This window comes from Chanos chanos, chromosome 10 (genome assembly GCF_902362185.1).
Source record: "Chanos chanos chromosome 10, fChaCha1.1, whole genome shotgun sequence".
NCBI classification, from domain to species: Eukaryota; Metazoa; Chordata; class Actinopteri; order Gonorynchiformes; family Chanidae; genus Chanos; species Chanos chanos.
In genome coordinates, this window is record NC_044504.1 from 16,587,570 (window position 1) to 16,611,690 (window position 24,121).

The 24,121-nt window shown below is 41.0% G+C and overlaps 1 protein-coding gene across 1 annotated transcript in view; it reads left to right on the forward strand.

Annotated features, from left to right (window-relative positions):
* The first annotated feature begins 3,190 nt into the window (after positions 1-3,190).
* adam12b (ADAM metallopeptidase domain 12b) overlaps positions 3,191-24,121 on the forward strand; it is a 61,094-nt gene continuing 40,163 nt past the window's right edge. Inside the window, exons 1-3 of the mRNA XM_030787413.1 lie at positions 3,191-3,302; positions 12,478-12,584; positions 15,680-15,753. Coding sequence (XP_030643273.1) covers positions 3,191-3,302; positions 12,478-12,584; positions 15,680-15,753 — 293 coding nt within the window. The remainder of the gene's footprint in view (positions 3,303-12,477; positions 12,585-15,679; positions 15,754-24,121) is intronic.

The window sequence follows — 24,121 nt, forward strand, 5'->3', positions numbered from 1 at the left end:
GGATATGCAGTTTAGGAAAGATGATACTGGTTGTGTTACCATGGACACTAAATCAAAAACATCCTCAGTCATCACTAAATGATGTTCCTATGAGTGAAATTTATTAATCAATATATGTGTCTACAGGCTGCTGTGACCACATCACCGTGACACATGAGGTGGTCTGATGACTCATATTATAAATATAACTTATTGTTCTTCCTTAGGTACACTGCACACTACATTTAATAAATTATCGCTCTTTAGAAACTTCACTAAAATTCTACCTCAAAATTTATATTAGTAATAAATATGTTGTTTTCATTGTTCTTAAAAGGTCATTGAAAAAAACTGAAAATCTCTCTCTCCCTCTCTTTCTCTCTCTCTCCCTCTCCCTCCCTCTCTCCTCACTGTTCAGTAATCCAAATGAAATTGTGAAGCTCTTTGTTGCATGAAAAGACACAGATCATTTCTCCTGACTTTGTAATTACCTCAGGGTTGCCAGAATTTCTGGTCCAGAACAATGAATTCCTGCGCACTGGACCTTGGGAAAAAATGGCAGCAAGAACGAAGCTGCTGTCACAAAATTCAGTGGCTGATGACAGTAAGCTCCAGTTTTAGGTGTTTTGGGAAAAATAATGGCTATTACAACTGTTTCACACCTGTGTTATTCAGACTCAGAAAGTATTCTCAACTTCATGTCTTCAAATCTGGAGAAAATATGCAACAAAAGACATTTAAACAACAAGCAAGTCATTAGAAGTCCAAAGTTAGCAGGCAGGTGTACATCCTATGAAGAAAGAGAATGAGTTGTCAGGCATAAACAAAAGAGATGCTGTTCCGAAAGCACAGTGCTTATTTCTGTAACAAATCAACCCTGAAACTCTGCCTTGTGATGTAAACTACATCTCAAAGAGTGCGATAAACCCAGAGAAAAGTTCATAAATTACTTTTTTAGTTTGAGAAATAAGGCTGCATGTGCGAAAGAAAAGCTTTACTCTGTGTTACCTGTGTATCACTTTAGAAATAAAATTTCTCCTTTGAGATCATACTCAGGCTATTTGCTTAATCATGCTTAATGATTTAGATGTTCAAGACTGACATGTCAACTGACTTAAAATTTACAGACAATAAAGCTCAGCCGAAAGATGCTTTTTCATGTTCAGCGTAACTCCAGTTCTGTTGCTTGGGAGAGAGGAACTTGCACAACAATTACTAATAAACGCTGAAACAATCAAGAAAAATATTGAAGACTCCTCATTCATTCAACATATAAAATGAGTTATAGGACATAGTTTTTTTGAGGGAGAAGACAAGAAGACAATGCTGAATGTCATTCATCTGGAACCTCATAAAGCCACGGATGCACGATGAAACTGGAAAACTAAATGTTTTCCCAATGTTGTCAAGCTCAACATGCAATAATTATTCCATGCAAGCTCGTTTACACAGAAAATTCAACAATACACACTAATAATATTTCAACACTTCAGTAACCTCCCCAAGGCAGATACCATAAACTGTGACTTTAAATGATGAATTAACTACTTTCGGAACCCTAAAACACCTTTACAATGAGAACATTATGTCTATGTGGAATATAAAGAAAAGAGCTTGAATTCTAGCTCCTACCAGTTACACACTCATGCCAAAATACCACACAAATCCTCAGCCACCCACTTAATTATAGTTAATTAATTCTCAAATACACTTTAAAAGATGCAAGGCGAAATATCCCCCGGAAGAGGAAAGCGCTTTCCGATGAAGACGTCCGTAACGGTGAAATCTGCAGAATTCAGACACAAAAGCTGCGTAATTCAGTGACGTTATTGTTTCAGACAGAAAATGTACAGCTGAAAAACAGTTGACACCTGGGAAGCCAAAGTTTTATTGGAGGACGCCTCGACAACGTAATAAAAACAAATTTTAACTGTTGGCAGCGGTGTTGCTGTATCCACTAACTACGTGTAGGCTTATTTCAGCATTTGAACCTGAAAAGCAAAGTGCGTGCTTGCTATGCCCAGCGTATCTAATCATTAAAAATTAACAGTAAAATAAAATGGAGTTACTGTGGAGCGATGGTAAAGCAGCTGTTAAGCAGCTGTTTGTAACTGCAGAATTATGTGTATTTTTGCAGCTGCAAGGGAAAACCCAACTTTCTGATTTCGGAGATTAATGCACAGTCAGAAATCCAATTTTACTATCCTTTTTCCATGACTTCTGAAACTGCTCCAGCACAAACGCTTTATGCTCCACACCTAGACCGCCTAATTAGTGACATAGGCCTACGTCGACACAGCTGACAGCTATAGCCATTATCATAAGTGATTAATAACAACATATGAGAGTGACTAAAACATAATCTCTCTTAATTAGCAGCCAGGGATGTACAGAGTGAATATACTCTGTCTTTCAACCACGTTTTAAGAATTCATCAGGAGTGATGTAACTGATTATATTCGGGGGATGTAGACTGGAGAAAGAGTTCATTAGTACCTTGTGCTGCCGCGTGAAACGAAGGAAGTAAATATCACATTCTGTAAAAGGAGACTTGGGCCTCTGCAGGCAGTTTCTTTCTCATTTAATCTCACATTTCTGAAACAGCGTTTGGAAGACAGACATAGCATATCTAGCAAAAAGTGTGAGATTAAAGAAAAAAAACGCGATGGACCCCCTCATTCCCTTGTTTAGTCTGAGGACCAGCCTCTTTCGGTATCAGTACACTCTCGTGGGCAGGTTCCTTAACCGATTCAGAGCGAAATATCCCCTCTGCACTATCCCCTCAGCGGAGTTTGAAACCCCAGCCTTTAATGACAAATTTTATGTTTTAGGACCCTGCGGAATTCCACTTTGTGGTAGCTCACATGGCGATACTACTGTAGAGGCGTTCTCATTGTAGAACCGCGGTACACTGAATTAGACTTCCCTCATATATCCAACGTGCCCGTTTCCACTTGTGAGGCACTGTTTTATGATTCAGACAATGCCAACACCTTTTTACGTACATCGCTGAAGACTAGGAACACCAGTGACAGGCAAAAGTTTTTGACAGCTCAGTTGTAGACTCCTGCCTCTCCAAACCTCCTACGTATGAGGACTTGGTCATATTGCAGGAAATCTCTCGCATCCCGTCGCCCTGCCTGCCATGTATATGTTATAAACCTGCATTTTGAACGCAGCTGATCGCTTGGTTGCCGTTAGACAGGGCAACATGACCAACCGACGGCGTCTGGAGAACTTTGCGTTTTTGACTGCGCTTTACGCGGTCGCGTCGCTAAGTGTAGGAATTGACAGTGACAGTTTCATTCACAACTTTTCAGAAGGTAAGAATCATTGACTATTGAAAAAGTATTGTATTAAGTGACTTTTTAACTCCAGGTGAGGACATTTTGAGTAACTGTCTTGTTCGGTTGATATGAAAAATATGTATAAAGACAATCTACATAGTTAAGAAATGATAGTACTAGATTTTGTCATATTTGTGTAAGAATTGTTTGTCAGGGTTTTATTTACTATTGGTTCATCTCAAGAGATTTGGCTCATAATCTTATAAACAGATTAAGAATTCGTTTTGGTTATAATGCTGATTTACTCCAAACGTCAGTGCTCATGAATTGTACAACAAGGGGATAAATGGGCAGTTGTGGTCCCTTCAAAAGTCCCTGAAAGAGAGAGAGAGAGAGAGTGAGTAAGTAATTATCTGGTGTGTGGTTAGCAGTATAACAATTGCAGGAAGGAGAGCAGAAAAAAGACAGTGTACAACATTTGGGTGGACAGAATTTTTTGCACCTATAATTTGCAGCTGAGTGGTCAGTCAAGGTGTTTTCTGTGTTCCTTAATGTGTTTTGTTTTAAAGATAAACACTCTGAAACAGAAAACCTCTCAAACAGACCTTAAACTGCTCCCTGAAATGATGGTTTACATTATGATGTGCTCACTCTTTCTGTCTGCCCCTCGATTCTTGGTAACAAAGAAAGAAAGTGAGAGAGAGAGAGAGAGAGAGATGTTGTCATTGCATGTTTGTGTAACCAGATTGTGCGTGTGTGTGTGTGTGTGTGTGTGTGTACACAGTTGTGATTCTGGATCACTGTACATGGGGTGACGAGCTCTGGTTGGAATAAGTAACATGCTTTGATCAGTATGTGGCTGCAGTAAGGGTCTCTGGCATGTGTGAGCTCTCAGCTTGTCAAATTGTGTTAGCTTTGGGAAGCTGATCTCACTCCAGACACTGTCCCATTCACTTACACTCAACCGTCATTCATACTCATTCACTCTCACTCTAGGTCTATATGCCTATTTACTCTCTCATTCATTCCTATTCAGTGTTCATGGCATTGCCATGAACCAGCCTCAACCAGCGCACACCAGAGGCATCATTAAAAGCACAGAGCCCTGACAGGTCCGTCTTCACTCATAGCCTCATTACCAGGCTGTGCTGAAAAATGAGGCACATGCTAAAAGCAATGTCCGGGTAACTTATTTACTGAGTGTAGTTTTCAAGGAAAAATCTCAAGACAGTTCAGAAAACAGAATTACTGAAGTGTTTTTTTGTTTTTTTTGCCATTTTGTCCTATCATTTGATGTGGGTTTCAATACTGCTTATCATTATTATGCTGATAAGAGAGTGTGGATGAAAAACAAAACACTCATTATATTGTTGTTGTTGTTGTTGTTTGGGGAAGAACAAGGAAGGCAGCCTTTTCGAACAGTCATTAATATCTATTTTACATTGAATATATTTGCAGAAGTCTGCCCTTATACCCTACACTAGATAAAATAATTATTTACAAGCAGACAGTCCAGTGAATTAGGGCAAAACCCTGCTTTGATGTCAGCATGAGCTGTGTTTAATGAAACTTTTAAATGGAGTAACTGTAAGCGTGCTTATTTTTGAAGTCAAGTTTGATTGTGCTATGTTTCTGTATGTTATGTGCTCACTAATACCATGGTTCACCTAGTTCTGCTTTTCACCATTGCACTGTATTATGTCTCAGCTCTCTCTCAGCCTGTCTCGCTCTCTCTCACTCTCCCCCCACCTCTCTCTCTTTCTTTCTTGCTCTTTTTCTCTCTTTTTTCCCCATGTGTTATCACATCCTATCCTAATATGTGAACCATTCCACTACACATAGTTGTACAACATGGCAGTCTCTGTTTCTGCTCATTTCTCTTAATGTGTCTCCATGGGAAGATCTGATTCCTCAGGTGCTAATTACATAGTAATGACAGACTGAAGTGGTGGCAGCTTTTCTTTCATCTGTGATGAGTGATTCTAGGGTTATCTGTGGAACACACAATGCAAGAGATAAATAGAGAGAGAAAGAGAGAGAAAGTTTATGTATTTGTTGAAGAATGAAGTGTTTTGAGAAAGTGATGAGTGGGATAGAGTTGATATTTTTTATAGTTTGAAATATTGGAAATGGTTGTTTTAATAGGCTGCATAGTGATTAAATGATCATTTAGAGATTTGAGGAAAACAGATTGAGTGATTGTGGGGTATTTGTAAAAAAAAAAAAAGAAAAGGTGAGACATGGTACGTGAGACGGAGAGAGAGAGTGGGTATGAGAGAGTATATTTGTGTATGTGTGTGTGTCTGTGTATGTGTATGTGTGAGATATAATGTTCAGCGGATCGTCAGATGTCAGAACATCACCGTGTTATCATTATCACCTCCTCATGAATTGGTTGTCACTCTCTCTCACACACCTCATTGACCAATGATGAATATGACAGCCATCCTGTCCTTGTCATGAGCATCTGATACACATTCTAGTGCGTGTGGGTGTGTGGATGTGTGTTTGTGTGAGAGATTGGGTCACTGGGTGCATGTTGAGTGTCTAGGCTAGAGACTTTTATCCTCTCTGTTGGACGTGTGTGTGTGTGTGTGTGTGTGTGTGTGTGTGTGTGTGAGAGTCTGAGTGTGTTAAGCTGTTGACAAGCTGCTCATGTGAACAGAGTTGTTGTTCCTCTGTGATTTCAGAACTGCCTCTAGAATATCATATCCAACACAGGAATGCAATGGAAGGCCATTAAAATGCTATTTGAGTAAGGCCAGCCACGGCTGATATGTGCTTTGTGTGCAGTGTCTGGGTGTTCATACATGCTCATTGTGTGTGCGTGTGCGCGTGTGTGTGTGTGCATGTGCGCACGTGTCTGTTCGTATGTGTGTGTGCATGTTTCTTTAGGGGTACATGCATCCGTTAATGGTTTGTGTGAGAGTGCGCATGTACATGTATGAAGACATTTGGGTTTGTGTTTGTGTGTACACACATTTAAACCTTTAATCTGTGTGACTATGTACACACATGAATCCTTTGGGCTCTGTATGTGTGTGTGTGTGTGTGTGTGTGTGTGTGTGTGTGTGTGTGTGTGCGCGCGCAAGAGAATAATTCAAGTAATCCAATCTGCATGATTAGTCAGTGGAGATCCAGAGCCAACCTCCCTAGATGCTGCAGTGGAGCCCAAGTGTTGAAATTGTCATTCGTTCTCTCTGTTTCCCTGCTGGAATTTGGAGGGATCAGAGCCATCCAGGAGAGCTAAGCTTTTCCAGGCAGAGTGCTGAGAGCACTGGGAGTCTAAGTCCCTCCTGTGAGGCTATGGAGCTTTGCTTTGCTGCTCTGTAGAGGAGCAGGTGTGGATTGGCCTAAGCCTATTTTTCCTCAGAACTTCACAACTCTTCAACATTTATATTTATATATTTGAAATGGTGTTAGAGTATCTATCTGTGTGTGTGTGTGTGTGTGTGTGTGTGTGTGTGTGTGTGTGTGCCTGTTAAACTGCTCCAGGTCTGTCTTTGTATTATTATATGTAATGTCACGAATAACCATGACCTGTGTGAAGGGTCTCCACAAGGAGTAGAAGACACACATACTCACACTCATACACACACACACACACATACGCATTGACTCAGTGTTTCCCAACAAGGGGGGATGGGGGCTAATGGTGACAGCTAAACAAAATGAGATTGGGAGCATACTGACTTGAGAGTCCCCAGTACGTCCATGTTGTCATGCTTAAACACAGAGATCGGGCTTTGAGACTTCAGACAAAGCTGAAGTTCTTTCCCATGACAAAGCCTGACTATAAACAAACTGGACTGACTGTCCCCTGTATGAGACTGTGCAGTGAGATATACAGTCTGTAGTCCAATAACCTCTCTCTCTGCCCAGTAAACCCTGAGTCTTTGTGCCCATAAGCCTTTTCTCTCTGACCCAATGGTGTAGACCTCAAACAGTTCACACTGTGAACAGATAGAATTTGAACATCTCAACCATACACTGTCATATCTCACACCCTGTGAAGCCACTCTGCCCCAAACCTGCTTTTGTCAACAGAATACACTAAAGACACACTCAAGGTTCTGCTTTTTTCATACGGTGTAGGTGCTAAAACAAGGAGGTTTTTTTTGGATTGTTTATCATGTAATGGAATGCTGAAAAAGATACCTTAAAAAAGGACAGTTAATTTGTTTTGAATGAATCTTTCACTGGTGTGGAAACACCTGAAAAGCACCTGAACAGGAATATACCTGAGTTCAGAATGCAACCGTTTACCGTAATAGTTCTGAGGTTGTTGGTAATGAACAGCTAAAGTGTGCTTTAGTTTGTTTTTTAAGTTCTTTGAGAGATTTTGTTGGTGCTGTGAGGATAAATTCTTGGGTCTAGAAAGTGCATGTGACAGAGTGAAGAAATATGAAGTGAACATGTTCATGATTTTAACCTTGACTAGCAAGTACAGTATGACTTTTTCTAACATTAAATATGATTTGAACACACCCTGAAGCCTCTCTTACACAGATGAACTGTGATAATCTGATGGAGTTATGGAGATATGACATTACTTTGAGCAGCCAAGTATGAATTGAGTTTTCCTGACCTAGAAGAACACTCAAAACAGTGTGTGTGTGTGTGTGTGTGCGTGTGTGTGTGTGTGGATAGTCTTTTCAAGAATGAAGAGACAAATCAAACAGGTTGAATTTCTTCTTCATTTTAAGTGAATGTGCATTAGTACCCAAGTTTGTATGGCTTGGTTGGAGTACAAGATTATCGCCTCATTTGAAACGTTGTGGAGATTTTTTAATCAAAGACATAATGCAAATACATGGAAATCGTTGGAAATTAACTTCAGTCACAGAGGCACTGAGGTTGTCAGTCTACTGAGAAAACCTTTCAAAGTTTCTGCTCTGATTGCCAGTGAGGTAATGATTTTAAAATGGAGCTGTTTCTTCTCTCATTCTCTGTGCATGCATGTATGTGTGTGTGTGTGTGTGTGTGTGTGTGAAAAAGAGAGAAAAAGTGGCAGATAGAGAGAGGGGAGAGAAGAGAGAGAGGGGGAGAAGAGAGACAGAGCCAGAGAGAGAGAGAATGAGAATGTTTGTGGTGTTGTTTGTGTTTAGGCAGTCTCTCTCACACGCATACACACGACCATACACACAGTTTCCCTTTTTCATGCAACCACCCTCTCACTTACACACTTCATCACAAACACTCTTAATCCTTCTCCTTTTCTCTCTTCTTCGCCATATCAATCTCTTCCTCTCTGCTACACCAACCCTCTTTGACTTTCTTAAAAAAATCACGGCACAAACGTGCTGACTCAGCTACTTTCAAGCTCACACTCTCCAAAGGATTTTCTGTGTTCTGTTGTTCAACATCACACTTCCTAATGGACTGGATAGGCTTTTGTTGTACAATGCACTTGGCATTACAGAGTGCAGGCAGGACAAATCAATTGCTGATTAAGAGTGAAACAGTACATGTAATATGTAGGCTATTTTTACTGCTTTTTGTTAACGGTGACTGATTTGTGGTAGTCTTGGGTGAAGGGTGCAAGGATACACCCATTGGACTAGTTTTTGGTTGCCAGTCCATACTCTTTCCATGGAACATACAGAATTGTTTAGAATTCCCAGATTTTCTTAGACAACTCAAATAGCCACAGAGCGTGAGAGAATAATCAAACACATCTTGTTTCCATGGCAGAATTTTTCAGATGATGGATGTTCCATTTAGAATTCACACTGAAGTGATTTGTAACACACACACACACACACGTACACACGCACACATAAACACACACTCACTCCAAACACTCAAACTGAAACTATGGGTCTTGTGTAGTTTTAATTCATAAGTCATTTCTGTATAAAACTGTGGTATCCCTAATCTTGTCTTAGTACCCCCTAATCGGCATAATTGACCATAATCTGTGCCAAAATAAACACATGTTCACATTTACTGCCACAACATGTCAGGGCCAGTGTGAAGCACTTAATTAGTGAAACTTTATTTTGTTGAATGGTACTGTTGAAAGATGTGTGATTTTGCTCCAGAAACAGTGCAGTTGTGTTATTTTATCCAGTCTAGACTGTAGCTCTGCAGTATAGGGAAGTTGTCAACTCTTCGTCTTTTATATTCACTCTGTCTTCAGCCACATCTAACACCAATAAACCTCTGAGTCCCTCTTAAAATCCTAAACTAATGACAAGAAGCCTGAGATTCTATTACAGCATTTACTGCTGTGCAGTAATGGACTCCCTGCACTCTCTAAACTCTCTCTCTCTCTCCCTCCCACACTCTCTCTCTCTCTTTCTTTCTTTTGCTGTTTCTATCCCTCCTTCTCTCTCTCTCTCCCCCTCTCTTTCTCTGTCTCTCGCGCTCACCCTCCTTCTCACTTGTGCTCTCTCTCGCTCTCTCTCCCTCTCCTCCCCCCCTCTCTCTCTCTCTCTCTCCCTCTCCTCCCCCCCCTCTCTCTCTCCCCTCTCTCCTCTCCCCTCTCCCCCCCCCCCCCCCCTCTCTCTCCCTCTCTCCTCTCTCTCTCTCTCTCTCTCTTTCTCACACACACACACACACACACAGAGTCATATATTCTTTGGAGGGTCACGTAAACACTGGAGCAAATCTGGTGTTGTCATCAGCCTTCCCCTCAAAAAGAGTCAGAACGTGCCGTCGACAAGAGGAAGGTGGGGCAAGATGAAAACAGCAGTGTGTCTAAAAAACAAACCATAAAGGTCCAACATATACAGAGCTGAGAGAGAGAGATGGAAGAAGCACGTAGGATCACTAATAGTCTTGGTATTTACAGATAGATTAACCAAAGTCAGACTTCAGTGAACAGTTGACCCATATTTTTTCCACAACATTCCCAGACATACAAATATACTAAACTTCCTCATGAATCTCCAGCCTGCTACATTTCTGAGGTAGTTACACACACACACACACACACACACACGCACGCACGCACGCACACACATGCACAAACACACACACATACACACACACGCACACACACAGCATTTCTAAGTTAGATGAAATCAACTTATACTGATTATTATTTTAGATACTTGCAAGTCCCCCTGTCATTATGCATTTATGCCAAGTCCTTAAACAGAGAGAGAGAGAGAGGGAGGGAGAGAGAGAGAGGGAAAGAGAGAGAGGGAGAGAGAGAGAGAGAGAGAGGGAGGGAGAGAGAGAGAGGGAGAGAGAGAGGGAGGGAGAGAGAGAGAGGGAGAGAGAGGAGGGGGGTGCATGAGCTGTAATACTGTGCTGTGGTGAAAAGCAGAACTAGGTGTGTGAGAAAGAGAGTGACTGTGGTTTGAAGTGATTTGGTGTTTTCAGACATATAGTGGGGTTTTTTGGGCGTGGGAAGTGTTTGAGGGCTGAGATGACTCTGTCAGGGCTGAGGACTGATCAGCAGCGGGGGCTCTGCTCTGCAGTGATAGCCACATTTCATCCTTCCTGCCTTGTCCACCCACATCACCTGCCCTGCCCTGACGCTTCCTGTTACGCACAAAGACCTCCCCATGCTCCACATACAGCCTCAACCCAACGGAGAAGTTTTCAAAGAGACAGAGAACTGTAGGATTTCTCTCTCTCTCTCTCTCTACTTCATCCCCCCTCCCAGTCTGTGTGACTGTGATATAGAGCCAACATAAAGAAACATATAGGGTGAGGGCCATGGTCTTTTTCACATGGTCAGTGCAGCCAGTAGAGCTCAGCTGTATACAGACATCACTATGAAGAGTGTGTAGAATCTTTTATCAAACAATGCATGGAGTCTTGTTTTGTTTTTATGAATAAAATATATTATGTCAATCCTAGATCTATGGTCTGACTCTAAGCCAGATTAAACTTGAACATGTTCCATTTGTTTCTGGCTTTGATGTAATTCATTTTTCTTTATTTGACAATGAATGCAAAATTAATTCTGCATCCTTTTCATGAGTGCTCACAAATCACTTTTCACTTTACCAGAGAGGAGAGAGAGAGAGACGGAGATAGACAGAGAAAGTGTGCGTGTGTGTGTGTGTGTGTGCGTGCGCGCATATGTGTGTGTGTCTGTGTGAGCGTGTAATTATGTTAAAAAGTGACATCTATGCATAAAACAAAGGACAGATAAAAGATGATGTTGTCAAACTCCTTAACTTATGGTGAGGACATGTGTTCAGTAAAGGCCTGTGTTTACCGTAAGCCTCCCATTTAGCATATCTCTAAGACACTGTGTCCCTCCTGCCGGCTCAGCAGGGCACAGTTTCTCTCTTCCAGGTTCCATTAGAGTGAAGAGTGATAGGGGCAGAGAAAAGGTCAGCATAGCATGGCAGCGGATGTCACAGAGGTGTTGGCAAGGTCTCTGTGGCACACCGACAAGTTCCATTTAGGTCAAGGCCACTGACACGCTCCCCATTTTAATTTTGGACAGCGTATGCTGGAACACTTCCACTGTTTCATCTTGTAAAGTGGTCTCTTTTAATTTTGAAAGGTATTGGATGTCTTTTGTCCAGTCAAGAAGGAAGCAACTTTGTACACACTACTCAGAGATAATCAGAGAGAGAGAGGTATAACCCCTAGAGGTAACGAGACAAACTTGGATGTCTCCTTTGTTGAATGTGAGTGAGCACTTCAGAGCTACTCCAGTATTGTGCTGGTTTGTATTCTAAGCCCAGATTCCTCTGAACAGCCCTCACTCATTCATAATATATACTGCAGTGGAGTTTCGGCTCAGGATGGATCCATACCTGCTGGGATACAAGGGAGAGAGAGACAGAGAGAGAGACAGAGAGAGGCTTTGATTCATGATACCATAACATTTGTGTGTATGCGTCGTGTGTACCTAAAAGCTTCCTCTGATGTATGCTGCCCCCTGGACATGCGTCAGATCTGGAGGACTCTGGACATGTGTTAGATCTGGAAGACTCTGGACATGTGTAAAATCTGGAGGACTCTGGGCATGTGTCAGATCTGGAGAACTCTGGACATGTGTAATATCTGGAGGACTCTGGACATGTGTAAGATCTGGAGGACAGGCTTAGAGGGAAGATCTTAAACTGGGTCTGGAAACAGGGCTAGAAATATCTGACTGTGTCTGTGAATTAGCACTTCATCAGTATATTTAAAGTTTGTTTGATTTTTCACAACGTCATCGACTATATTGTCCCCCATCAACTTTCCTGTCATTAACTTAGCATTAACAGTCATTTCCGTTTTGTTTTTTAAACAGAGAGACGGCTGAAAAGTGTACTCACTGAACTGGGGCACTATGAGTTGATGGTGCCACTAGTGCTAGAGGAGGGAGAGAGTCAACCAGTCAGCTGCCTCCGATCCATGGTAAGAATACACGAAAAGACAGGAGATGTACTCTTATAGTGGTATCTGCACACAAGACACTATGAAAGCCATGTTCTCTATATAAAAAATTAAATTGTGAAATTCTGGCTTACTATTCAGTGAACGCTTCTTGTGTGGGGTTGTGGGGGTGTGTGTGCTTCAGTTTTAGCTTCTCATGACATTTGTGTGGCCCAGTCATTTCCATGAGGATACAAGTGGGGAACTTGTGGGGACACTGATACATCCCCACTCAGGAAAATGGTTTAATAAAGAATAGACACATTACTGTTAAAATAAACAAGGGAAAATATTTATTTAGTTGTGGCGAGGGCAAGGGTTAGGTTTATAAATCCATTAAAATGGAAGTCAGTAGGAAGTCCTCTCTAGAATAAAAGGGCAAACAGATGTGTTTTTCTCTCCGGGTTTTCGTTCTCTCCTGTTCTGAAAGGCTGTTTGCTGTAACCCAGGCTCCTACAGATTGTCATATAATGCTCCATAACCACAGTTCTATCAGGCTCTTGTTGTCTTCGTCAGCCGCCTGTGAAACAAATATTTATCTTTGCATTCTCTTCATTGCGCTCACTGTCGTTTGGAATAGTCCCATCAGAAAGCTTTATTTGCCCTTCAATCCCACTGACTCCTCAATGTATCCACATAAACGGCACATTTTCTCTGGATTCAGACAGACTGAGAGTCAAAACACAGTTAAGTTACCATTTAAGGTCATTAGCTTAACAGCGTTTTCATATTTTTTTCTTTTTTTTTTTCATCTTGAGATGTTTCATCCCAAAAATCTAATACAAATAGTATTTCCTTCTGCAAGCTTTTAGGTGAGTAATCCTTTTAAGTGCATCATATGGTAACGAGTCCATCTGGATCCAAAGCCAAATGTGGGGTTTTTTTTTTTCTCTCTCTCTCTCTGATCAGAGCCCAGGGTAATAACTCTTGTGTATTTTCTTCATTTTGGACTTTTGCTTCTCATTCCTTTGAATAGTCTGGTAGATGAGAGTGTGATCAAAGTTTTTAATGCAGCGTTGGACTCACTTCATTTAAGAGCGTTTTATGGAAGTTAGGAGAAGCAATCTGAAAAAGACTCATTTGTAAAGATGAGTGAATTGCCTTAGCTATGGGTTTGACTTCAGGCGTTGGAAGTGAATTAGGTTTTAAAAGGAGCATAAAGACTGTGTTAGATGACATGACATTAAATGAAAATGCCTAAAGCAGCCACGGTGGCTTCTGAGACCCGTGAAGCCTTGATCATTTTGACTCATTATACACTTATTACAGAGTCCATGTCTCTCTAGACCTCCTTGTGAATATCTGAGTTTTCAAACAACCCCATTGTCAATCATTGAAGGGTCACAACAGTCCAATCAAACGTAATGATTTTACACAGCATTAAATTGAGAGTTTTTTTGATCTGTGAATACTGTTGCAGATTCAGAATCACTGCACTCAGACTAAGGGCTAGGAGCATAATGATTACTTTAAATGTTGGACTCCTCCATTCACCCATTCTCCCATGACATGGAGCCAGGTATACTTTGGAATTCTGAAAACATTCCAAGGAAGCGTTTCAGAAATCTCTCCGGTTCTGGTCCAGTTCAGGGACTTATCCTCTTGAAGCCCTTCCAGGTGGCCTCCTTTTTTTTTTCTGTGAGAACAACATATACATATCTCTGAAGAAGGAGAGATTAAGGATTGCTCTCTCTTTCCAGACCCTCTTCTTGTTCATTTCCCTGAAAGACAAAGCTGTCTCTGGATAGCCCGAAGCCAAGTCAGGGAAACAGGAGTCAGATTTTGGGTTCTGCCAAACAAATTTTTCATAACGACTCTGACAGAGACCTTCTCTATCAGCTGAGAGTGGAAAAAAATCTGCCGATTCTGGACACAACTCTTGCTTTTAACCCCCACAAATCCCAGCTGTTGAAATCTGGCTCTGGTTAGCAGAATAGAGCAAAAAACTGGGACAGATATTTCTAAAGCCTGTGCTAATTTTGGCACACCCACAGTCTGACTTGGCGTATATGTTATGAAGGCAAAATGAATCATTTATTGGACACATATCCTTGGAACTGCTAAGTAAATGTATAAAACACTCGCTAGTTGGTTGATATACAAAGTTCTCGGCCCTTAGTTATAACCCAAGATTTGCTGTGACCCACCAGGAAAGAGCATGGGTAAAAGAAGAACATGGTTTAGTGGCAGCCTCAGCATGTTATAGGGTCAAATGCTCGTTTTCAAACTGGTAAGCGGTTCTCCGGAGAAACAAAATCCATGACCGTGGCTAAATAAACATAAATACATCACTTTAGCCTCTACAACTACAACTTGAGAAAATGTAAGTTTTACAACGAACGCTTTTTAATTTATTTCCCAGTCTTCCATTTCATGGATATGTAGTGAGTTAGAGAAACCTGAGGCACAAAGCAGAGTTAAGATGAACCTTAGCCTGGTATTGTACCAATCTCTTACTCAAGAACTGGTTTACCAACCTGAACTTTCACCTTGGCTGGAGTCAAGTCCGTGTCCTGCAAATATGTCTCAAATGGGTGAATGAAATCTATTGGGTACCAAAGCAGACAGGCATACGGGGTCAGTTAATACAACAAAGCAACTGAAGAATCCAGACCTTTCAGCCTTGGACTTTCTCTGTCTGTCTCACTATCCCTTTCTGTGTCAGCCAGTCGCTGTGTGAATCCATGTGTTTCTCCTTCAATGCATACAGTAAAACAGCACAAATTAGAATCAGCTACGACATAAATCAAGCAATAATCAACATAAGTCATAAATTTTCTCTTTGCGGCTCATTGCCCCCGTGTTGTGCTGACAGTCCTGCATCTACTTATACACAATTTTCTTTTGGCAAGAATTTTTATGAAAAATGGAGTCCTATTTTTTCACTGAATGTTAGCATATGTCCACGTACATGCATATGTAGGACCCTGGAATGTCTGTGTGTATATGTGTATAAGAGAATGAATTGAGAGAATGAGAGGGACAGAGAAAGACAGAGAAAGGGTTAGGGAAAGAAGGAAACATTGGTAGGTTACCTATTCATATTTCTCTGCGTTTTTTTTTTTTCTTTTTTTCAGGGCCCACCCACATCTCTACAGTTACTGATAGAGGCAGAAGGAGAGCATCTGATCCTGACACTGGAGAAAAACGAGTAAGTCGGACATCACCAAACACAACACGTGATACTGATTCTGTATCTCAGCTCACAGCTGTTTTTGTGTTGTGCTTTTCACAAGAGAACCTGTTGTAAATCAGCTGAACTGAGTAATTGACCAAGTAACTGGTTTGTAGAAGTTAATTGAGACCTCCACAGAGTATATATCTTGATATGACATGCATACTCATATGTATTCATTATGGTTTTGCATACAGAGTGCATATGGTCTTTAACATGACTTTCTCCAGCAGCACAGCCCAGAGTGAATATAACCAGTCTCAAAGATGGGAGAGTACGGCAATAAAGAATGATGTGCTGAGTGTGTTTTCCTACTGTGTAGTCATGTGTTTGTGTGTATATGTGTGTCTGTGTGTGTGTGTGTGTGTGTGTGCGTGTGTGTGCATGTGTGTGTGTCAGAGAGAGAAAGAGAGAGAGAGAGAGAATGATTTACAGCTTAGACAGTTCACAAACTGAATAAACTCCAGATTCCAAACTTTATCCCTTCACAGATAAGGCTCAGGGGTCTCTTAACAGAGAGTCTCTCTCTCTCTCTCTCTCTCTCTCTCTCTCTCTCTCTCTCTCTCTCTCTTTCTTTCTTTCTCTCCCTCTCTAGTCTATGGCCATGCTGTATGAAATACTGAGGATTTTACTGAACTCTGAGTGTTTTTATCTGTGTGTGTGTGTACATATATGTGTGCATGCGTTTGCATGGCAAACTCTCAGAGACACTGCAGACTGTCAGATGAATGTAATGGTCTGATGTGAGAGGGATGAATGGTCAGACAGGAGACTCAAGAAACACTCCTCATTTTTAACACACTGCCTTTGGTCAGATCATAACACACTCAGGTGATCTGACATACAGGTGTTCTTTCAAAAGGAAATGACTGTTGTTTTAACAGGAAAGTGAAAGGAAGTGAAAGTTCAGAACTTAATGAGGGTGTTCTTTTCAGTAAACGAGAGTTTAGAGACCTGAATATGGAATAATTCATTCTTAAAAGTGTGTTTGATTCATTGCTTCACTGTAATGCAGAGCGTAACAGTGTTTACCATGGAACAGTTTGCTGTGGAGCTGTTTGTCATGAGCCTGTTTGTTGTAGAAGTTAGCTGTTGGCCATGTTTGCTAAGTGCCATCGTTAATCATGAGGGGGCATACAATGAGAGGGAGTTTTACTGTCTCAGGTATAGAAAAAGACAGGAGTTGCTCTGTTGTGTTCACATGTCAGTTGCTGTCCCTCTTATTTGCTTGTTTGGGTGGATTCCTGCATAATGCGGACACACACCTACACACACACACTCATACACACTTTTGGCTTGGCGAAGCTGATATGACCTAGAGCTTCCCTGACAAAGCCTGCGTAGCAAATTGAATTACTATTCTAATGTGTTTTCTAAATGATTGCTTGTCCAGGTACCAACAGAATGAGCTGTCTCAGAAACAGAGGGTGGAGTGCTGTAAAGTCTGTCTTTCTGTGTGTGTGTGTGTGTGTGTGTGTGTGTGTGTGTGTGTGTGTGTGTGTGTGTGTGTGTGTGTGTGTGGTGTGTGTGAAATATAATGTTTACTGGGTTGTCAGAGGTCGGAAGATCACCGTGTTGTCATTATCACCTTCTCATTCTCTCTCTCTCACACCAAGTGTTTTTCCCTTGGAGCAGAGAAAAATCTAATTACCCTGTAAGGAATGCTTTCTGGAGCAAGCTATACATTTATATTTGATCACAGTTTCACCTGTATCTCTGTAAAATGATTTGAATCTAAAAACGAGATTCTGATGAAATTTCTAGAGCTTGGAAGTTTAGTGTTCGTGGCAGTCTTTGGCTCCAGACTGTAGCTGTAGAGTTGAGGTGACTGATCTTCAAGCTATGTGCATATGAAATGAATACGTAATGTATATTTTATGTACTGTTTTGCCTTTGTATGTGTCTAAAAGGCCTTAAATATTATATGTATATATGTGGGCAAATCGAATTTCCAAGAAAGTACTGCTTAAATTCCAAGGAAGTACACAACTTAATAACTATGTATGCCCACTCTCATGTCCTCCTCACACACACACACGCACATACACAAAACACATTAAATCCACAGAGAACCAGTAAGGCAACAGAAAGCATCCTGTCTGTATGTACCAAAGCCTTGGCCATCAGTGCTATGTCTGATTGACCACTCACAGGATCTTCATCATGCAGTCAGAGTGCAGCACCTAACAGACTTTCATGATGTGTAGAGCTAACCCAAAGCTTTGAACCAAGGGCCTTCAGACACACACACACACAGACACACACACACACACACACACCCCATTCAAATCATCAGATGAACCTGTGATCAAATAGAAATGTATAGCTCACTCCAGAAAGCATTCCTTATAGGGTAATTGGACTATTCTCTGCTTCAAGGGAAAAACCCAAAGACATGTGTGCTGATAAACCGAACGTGTGTGTGTGTGTGTGTGTGTGTGGGCACACAGCTCTCATAGACATTCTGTAATTCACGAATCAGATCATTACTGCTGGTATACAGTACATTCTCTCTGCCACATGTGACGACACAGCTGTATGATTCTCTGCTTTCTCAGATTAGGCTCTGTGTCAGCAGTGCAGCACTGAGGCAAATGAGTGTCATCTTAAAAAGCACACTCCACATTTAAAGCATCCAGTGCTTCTCTGTCTTCAACATCCTGTTTTTTTGTTTTGTTTTGTTTTGTTTTGTTTTGTTTTGTTTTTTTGTTTTTTAGATTCTCTATCTCACGTCCATCACGTCTTACTTCCACATTTCCTGCCTACATATTTCCTACATTTGTCAAGCCAGTTCCTACTGTCCCTGCTCCTCCTATGCTGTGCAAAAATACACACATATATATTACCTCTGTCACTCTTATAATGCCCTCTGGGTGGATTTAAGAGTTAATGGATAGAAATCGAGAGACAGAGAGAATACACATCCTTTTAAGTTTTTTTTTTTTTTCTCTTGACCTCTACGACATAAGAGTGATTGGATCTTAAAAACTCATCATGCACCAGCGGGCACTGAAATTAAACAAATGGCACATCGGGAAGAGCCCAGTGAGAAGCTGTTTTCTGCTTTACTGCACCCAGTGCTTAAGTTAAAGATCTTTTCTTTGAGGACTGTAGATGCAGAAAAGTACTGAGAGAGTTTCAAATGAAAGGAGAGAAGACCTCAGCGACAAATGCATATGACAAACACAATAATCTTCTCCCAGTTGTGTGTTTGAGTCAACACAGATAAGAAACAATAGTTAAACAGGAAGTTTTAGACAGAAATTAAACCGCTGACGTTCAAACAAGCCCTCAGACAAGGCGCTCTCAAATATCAAAACAGCTTTTAGTAAACATCCTCAACAGTCAGAGATGATTCAGTTAACTATAATCAAAGTCCAGTCAGATGGAAAAGAGAAAAAAAAATGTCATTTCAGATGAGACAACAAACATTGCTATGGCAACAACGTTTTGTGGCCATTAATAAACCAGTATAGACAAGAAGTAAGAGCTCTCAAAACTGAACGCGTCACAATGGCATCAGTACCATGCAGTCACTTAAATCTGCTCTGTGATAGATTTCAGTGAATAGGGAGTGTGTGTTTTAACCATTTTATCCCCTGTTAATTTCACCTACATGAATTGTCATACATACAAATTTACTTACATTCCTGTCAATATCTAAGATGTGAAATAGCAGAAAGTGTGTGTGTGTGTGAAGTGACATTAGATGATGACAAAACCTTTACTGTCAGAGGTCTACATTTTACGGTTAGTGAGCTCAAGCACTTTCCTTTTCCTGTTACATCTGCACGGAAGCTTCAATTATCTCCTCCAGCTTACAACAGAATTGACTTCTTTTACACTTTAATCAGAGGTATGAGTGAGGCTATGCATGAGTGTATGAAAGAAAGAACAAAAGAGGTCACTGAGACACATCCACACACAAACACATGTTTGTCTCTCCATCTTAGTGGGGATTTCCTGTTGCCTTCCATTTAACGGTTGTTAAAGATTAATAACTTAATCATAACCATAACCAAAAACAAAGTTTTCCAAAGTGAGGACTGGCAAATCTTCCCAGAGATGTACCACATTCGTATTTGCTCCACACAGAGCCACAAGACTACGTGCACACACGTCACACAGGTGGGCACATACACATGCTCCCACACACGCTCAAACATACACACGCATTTCCATGTCAGCGAAGGTTTTCATTTATTTATTTGTTATTTGTTATTCTTGTTATTCTCATCCACCTCCTCCTGCCATCTCTCTCCCTCTCTTTTCTTTTCTTTCATCTCTGTTCTCTTGCCTTTGTCCAACTGCAGATGTCTAGGACTGAGTCCTAAGACGGCTCCCCTATGCTGGTCAGTTACCGTGGGGAATGGTGTCTCGCAAAACAGCCGACACCTCCCCATCTCCACCACCACAAGCTCACTCCACCTTCTCTTATCCACTTAGCAGTGGCATGGTTGTGTGCTGTGGTTCTTAATTGTCCAATTTGTGAAAGCTTTGGAAAAGGTCTCAACCCGTTCCTTGCTGTTTTTAACCTCAGACGATATGGGTCATCTGTCAAGGCAACACTTGTAGAGTAACAGGCAAAAGTGGTTGACATCAGCACTTTCTCTCTCCCTCTGTCTACTGAACCCATTACTTCTCGGAAGAATCTGGAAATGGGAGAGAGAGAGAGAGAGAGAGGGAGAGAGAGAGAGAGAGATAGATAAATTTGGTTGTGACACTGACTGGTGTCAGTGTGAGCTCTGGGATGACAGCGTTTGAGGTGTTTGAGGAGAGAAATGGAGTGCAATGACATGGGAATGGCCCATTATGTTTTTATGGTTTATGTCTCTCTTGGGTGTTTGAATGGAAATGATGCAGAATGTTCAGATAGAGCTGCGCTAACGTTCATTTGCCTGTGTGCAAACACAGAACACATTTGTGAGACATTAGTTTGAGAATGCTGTTGTGTTTTTCTCATTTTTCCTAAGACAGATTTCAGTTCAAAACAGCAGTATTTTAGATTTTCACTCTAGATGAATTCTGTAATGAGCTTGGTCATAGCTATGTTTCAAACTGGGAGACTCCCAGAGAACTGAACAACTCAAAGGACAAGAAGTTCCCACAATGGTGCTCTGAGGGCACAAATGGACTAAAGGCAAAGTGTTACTGTAGGTGTTTGTCCGTCTCTACCTCTGTAGAGGTTTAAAGTGATGCAGACTAATGCTGAGTACAACTGGTAAAAGAATAGTTTTAGGGTGGTATGATGTTTAATACAATAGAAAGTGTGCGAGACACACAGGTTGTGTTACCTCTCATTTTTACATCAGCTTGTCCATTGAAGCCTCAACTGAATGAATTTGCTTTGTCTGTTTCCTTTTACTCACATGAATTGCTCTCTCCGTTTTCACTGGATCATCACTAATTCAGCTAATCACTCTTAGTCCTGCTTCAGTCAGCTTCTTCTGACTGGTCACATGGTCACCATGGTTCATTTCCTGTTCCCACAAGCCCACAGCACCTGGCCTCTGCTGACCTCGCTGCTGAAGGTCAAACAGCCAAAGCCAGGAAACAAACAGCTAGCTTTATCAGGCAGATGATATATCAGCCAGAAAAGGAAACACAGTTGAGTGAGAGAGAGACCGAGAGAGAGAGAGAAAGAGAGAGAGAGTAGTGTTTCCAGGTGGAAGTTTTTAAGAGGAAGCTGATAAGACACAATGAGAGCTATGTTTAGAGTCACTCCCACTCCCCTGCCCCCCTTCTCAATTCAGTTTAATTCAATTTAATTTAATTCCATTTGTGATACATAGTCACAAACATACAATACAATATATGCTAAAAAGATATTGATAATTTTTTTATATACAGCATATAAAATACTAGATATTGAATTTGTATCTGTATATAGCACAAGGCCTATTGTCCCTTCCTCTCTCTCTCTCTCTCTCTCTCTGAGATGTCCAGATGTCCACATGCCCTTTTAATTACACTCTGTGGTCTAGAGAGCCCTTTCAATCTTTGAATATTGATCTTAATGTTTCCGTGACCTTTGGGGGCACTTCCTGCTCTAAAGTCATTTTTGCTTGCTCGCTCTCTCTCTCTCTCTCTCTCTTTAAGCACTCCATTGTAAAGTTTTCATTCTGAGCAGAAGTTTGGAGCTGACAGTACAAAAAGCTTGTAGAAGTGTAACATCTGGCCAGGCTAATGGAGAATGCCCTCCAATGGGCTGTGAGAAGCTTTACAGCACAGCTCTCAGCTGCCTCCACACACCTACAGTACTCAGGGCATTGTCGTGTAGAGACCGTTATTGGAGTCATGGATGGTTGAAGGCTCTTTTTTGGAAATGTAATTTCCAAATGCTGCAGAGGGACGTGTAATGAATCTGCCTTTCACTGGGAGCAATGAGAGGGATTTTCTTTCTTTCTTTCATTCTTTCTTTCTTTCTTGGCATTTCATTATTGGCCTCTTAAAAAGTGTAATACCATGTTGTCTGTTGGGAAAGTTTGGACAAAAGTTTGAAATTATACACTTTGACTTTGTCTGTATTGTACCTGTTCTTTGGCAACCCCAGTATCCCCTCAGTCAGACTAATCGCCCACAGATCTACAGTACAGCATTAGATCAGACCAGAGAGAATGATCTGGTCACGGCGTAATGAGCTGGAGAGTGATGAATTAGATTCCATTCGATTATTGTGGGATCATTATTGTGCCCATAAAGAGACAATGACAGTAACACAGAGAGAGAGAGAGAGAGAGAGAGAGAGATTAAGGAGTTAATGATGCAAAACCAAGACAGAAAGATGGCATATGATGTGCTTGAGGAAAAGAGAGGAACATGTTTTTTTCCCACAGACAGTTTGCCATTATGATCTTTCTCTGTCTCCGTTCTAGTCAGCTGCACACTAATATACATCTGTTCCATTAGAAGAGATATGTGTTATTTGATTATGCAGAGAGACATGCAGACAATGTAAGAGAGAGAGAGAGGAAGAGAGAGAGAGAGATACCTACACTCAATGCTTAGAGAGTTATCATGTTCCTATCACTACTGCAGAACATCCAGTAAATTATTCATTGTCATAAATGTGATCAAAATGTTGAACATAGATTGAAGGTGGCCAGTCCTCTTCGAGGAGATCTACTGTCAGGGTGGAATTAATTCCAGCCCTAATCTATCTCACCTCCTTTTAGTATTCTGAAGCTTTCAGAGACCATTAGCTGAAAAGAGAAAGTAACTCAAGGGTAGAGTTCTTCATGAGAGGGGAGCTGGTCTCCACTGATGTGGATGGTAGTAATGGTGCGTCGGTTTACAGAGAATGGGGGGGGGGGGGAGACGGGATGATGACGCACATAAATGAGAGATAGAGAGAGAACAAACAGAAGGAGAAGGAAACAAAGAAGAGAGATAAAACAAAGTCTGACGGAGAGAGAGAGAGAGAGAGAGAGAGAGAGAGAGAGAGAGAGAGAGAGAGAGAGAGAGTGAGAGAGAGAGAGAACAGAAAGAGCAAAGAACAATATCAGCATTCAGATCTCAGTAGTTTTTTTCTCAGATAATACAGAAGAGCTTGCATCACTGCTATGTTTTGCAGCTGCAGGTCGATTTTAAGCCTGGGTTTATTTCCCCTTACAGAATATTAACTGAACTTGCAGTTTGATATCCCCTAGTTCCTCATTAGTTGAAGTACAGACATGTAATGGACAGATTTAATAAACATAAATGGGAACAGAATCATCTTTGACTGAATCATCCTTCTCCTCCGAAAAAAAAGAGGATGAAGAAGAAAGAGGTATGAACTGATTTCACTTGAAAAGGCCAATGAAATATTCTGTTCACTTATTTCACTCACTTGATGTAATACACAGGAAAAGATTTCACCGTGGTACCATATTAACACTGAGATTGAGAGCTTCAGTGTGGTTTGAACATGTTTGTATAATCCAGTACACCATTTTAGACACTTACAGCTCCTCCAGCTAGAACAATAAACTCTAGTGAATGTAAAACTTTCCCCTGCCATGTTTTATCGTTTTAATTTCCTCTTCCCTTCTGTTTATTAAGAGGTTAAGGGACAGAGAAAAGAGATTCTGCAGTGATAGCACCAATGTCAGTGCAGTAAGGTATGAAAAGCAATGTTGATAAACTTTATTTTTGGTATGTTAGAGTGATTTATCCACGGTGACCACACACCGAACAGATTAATCTAAAGGAACTGGGATGTTACCTTATACATTTATACCATCAATGTCAACAGAACAGCTGTTTTTCGATAAAAATGACTTGTCGTCCTAGGTCTGTAAAACACAATGTGTACCGTGGTCTTGAAAGTTAAGAAAATTTCATTTGAAATACTTTGAATACT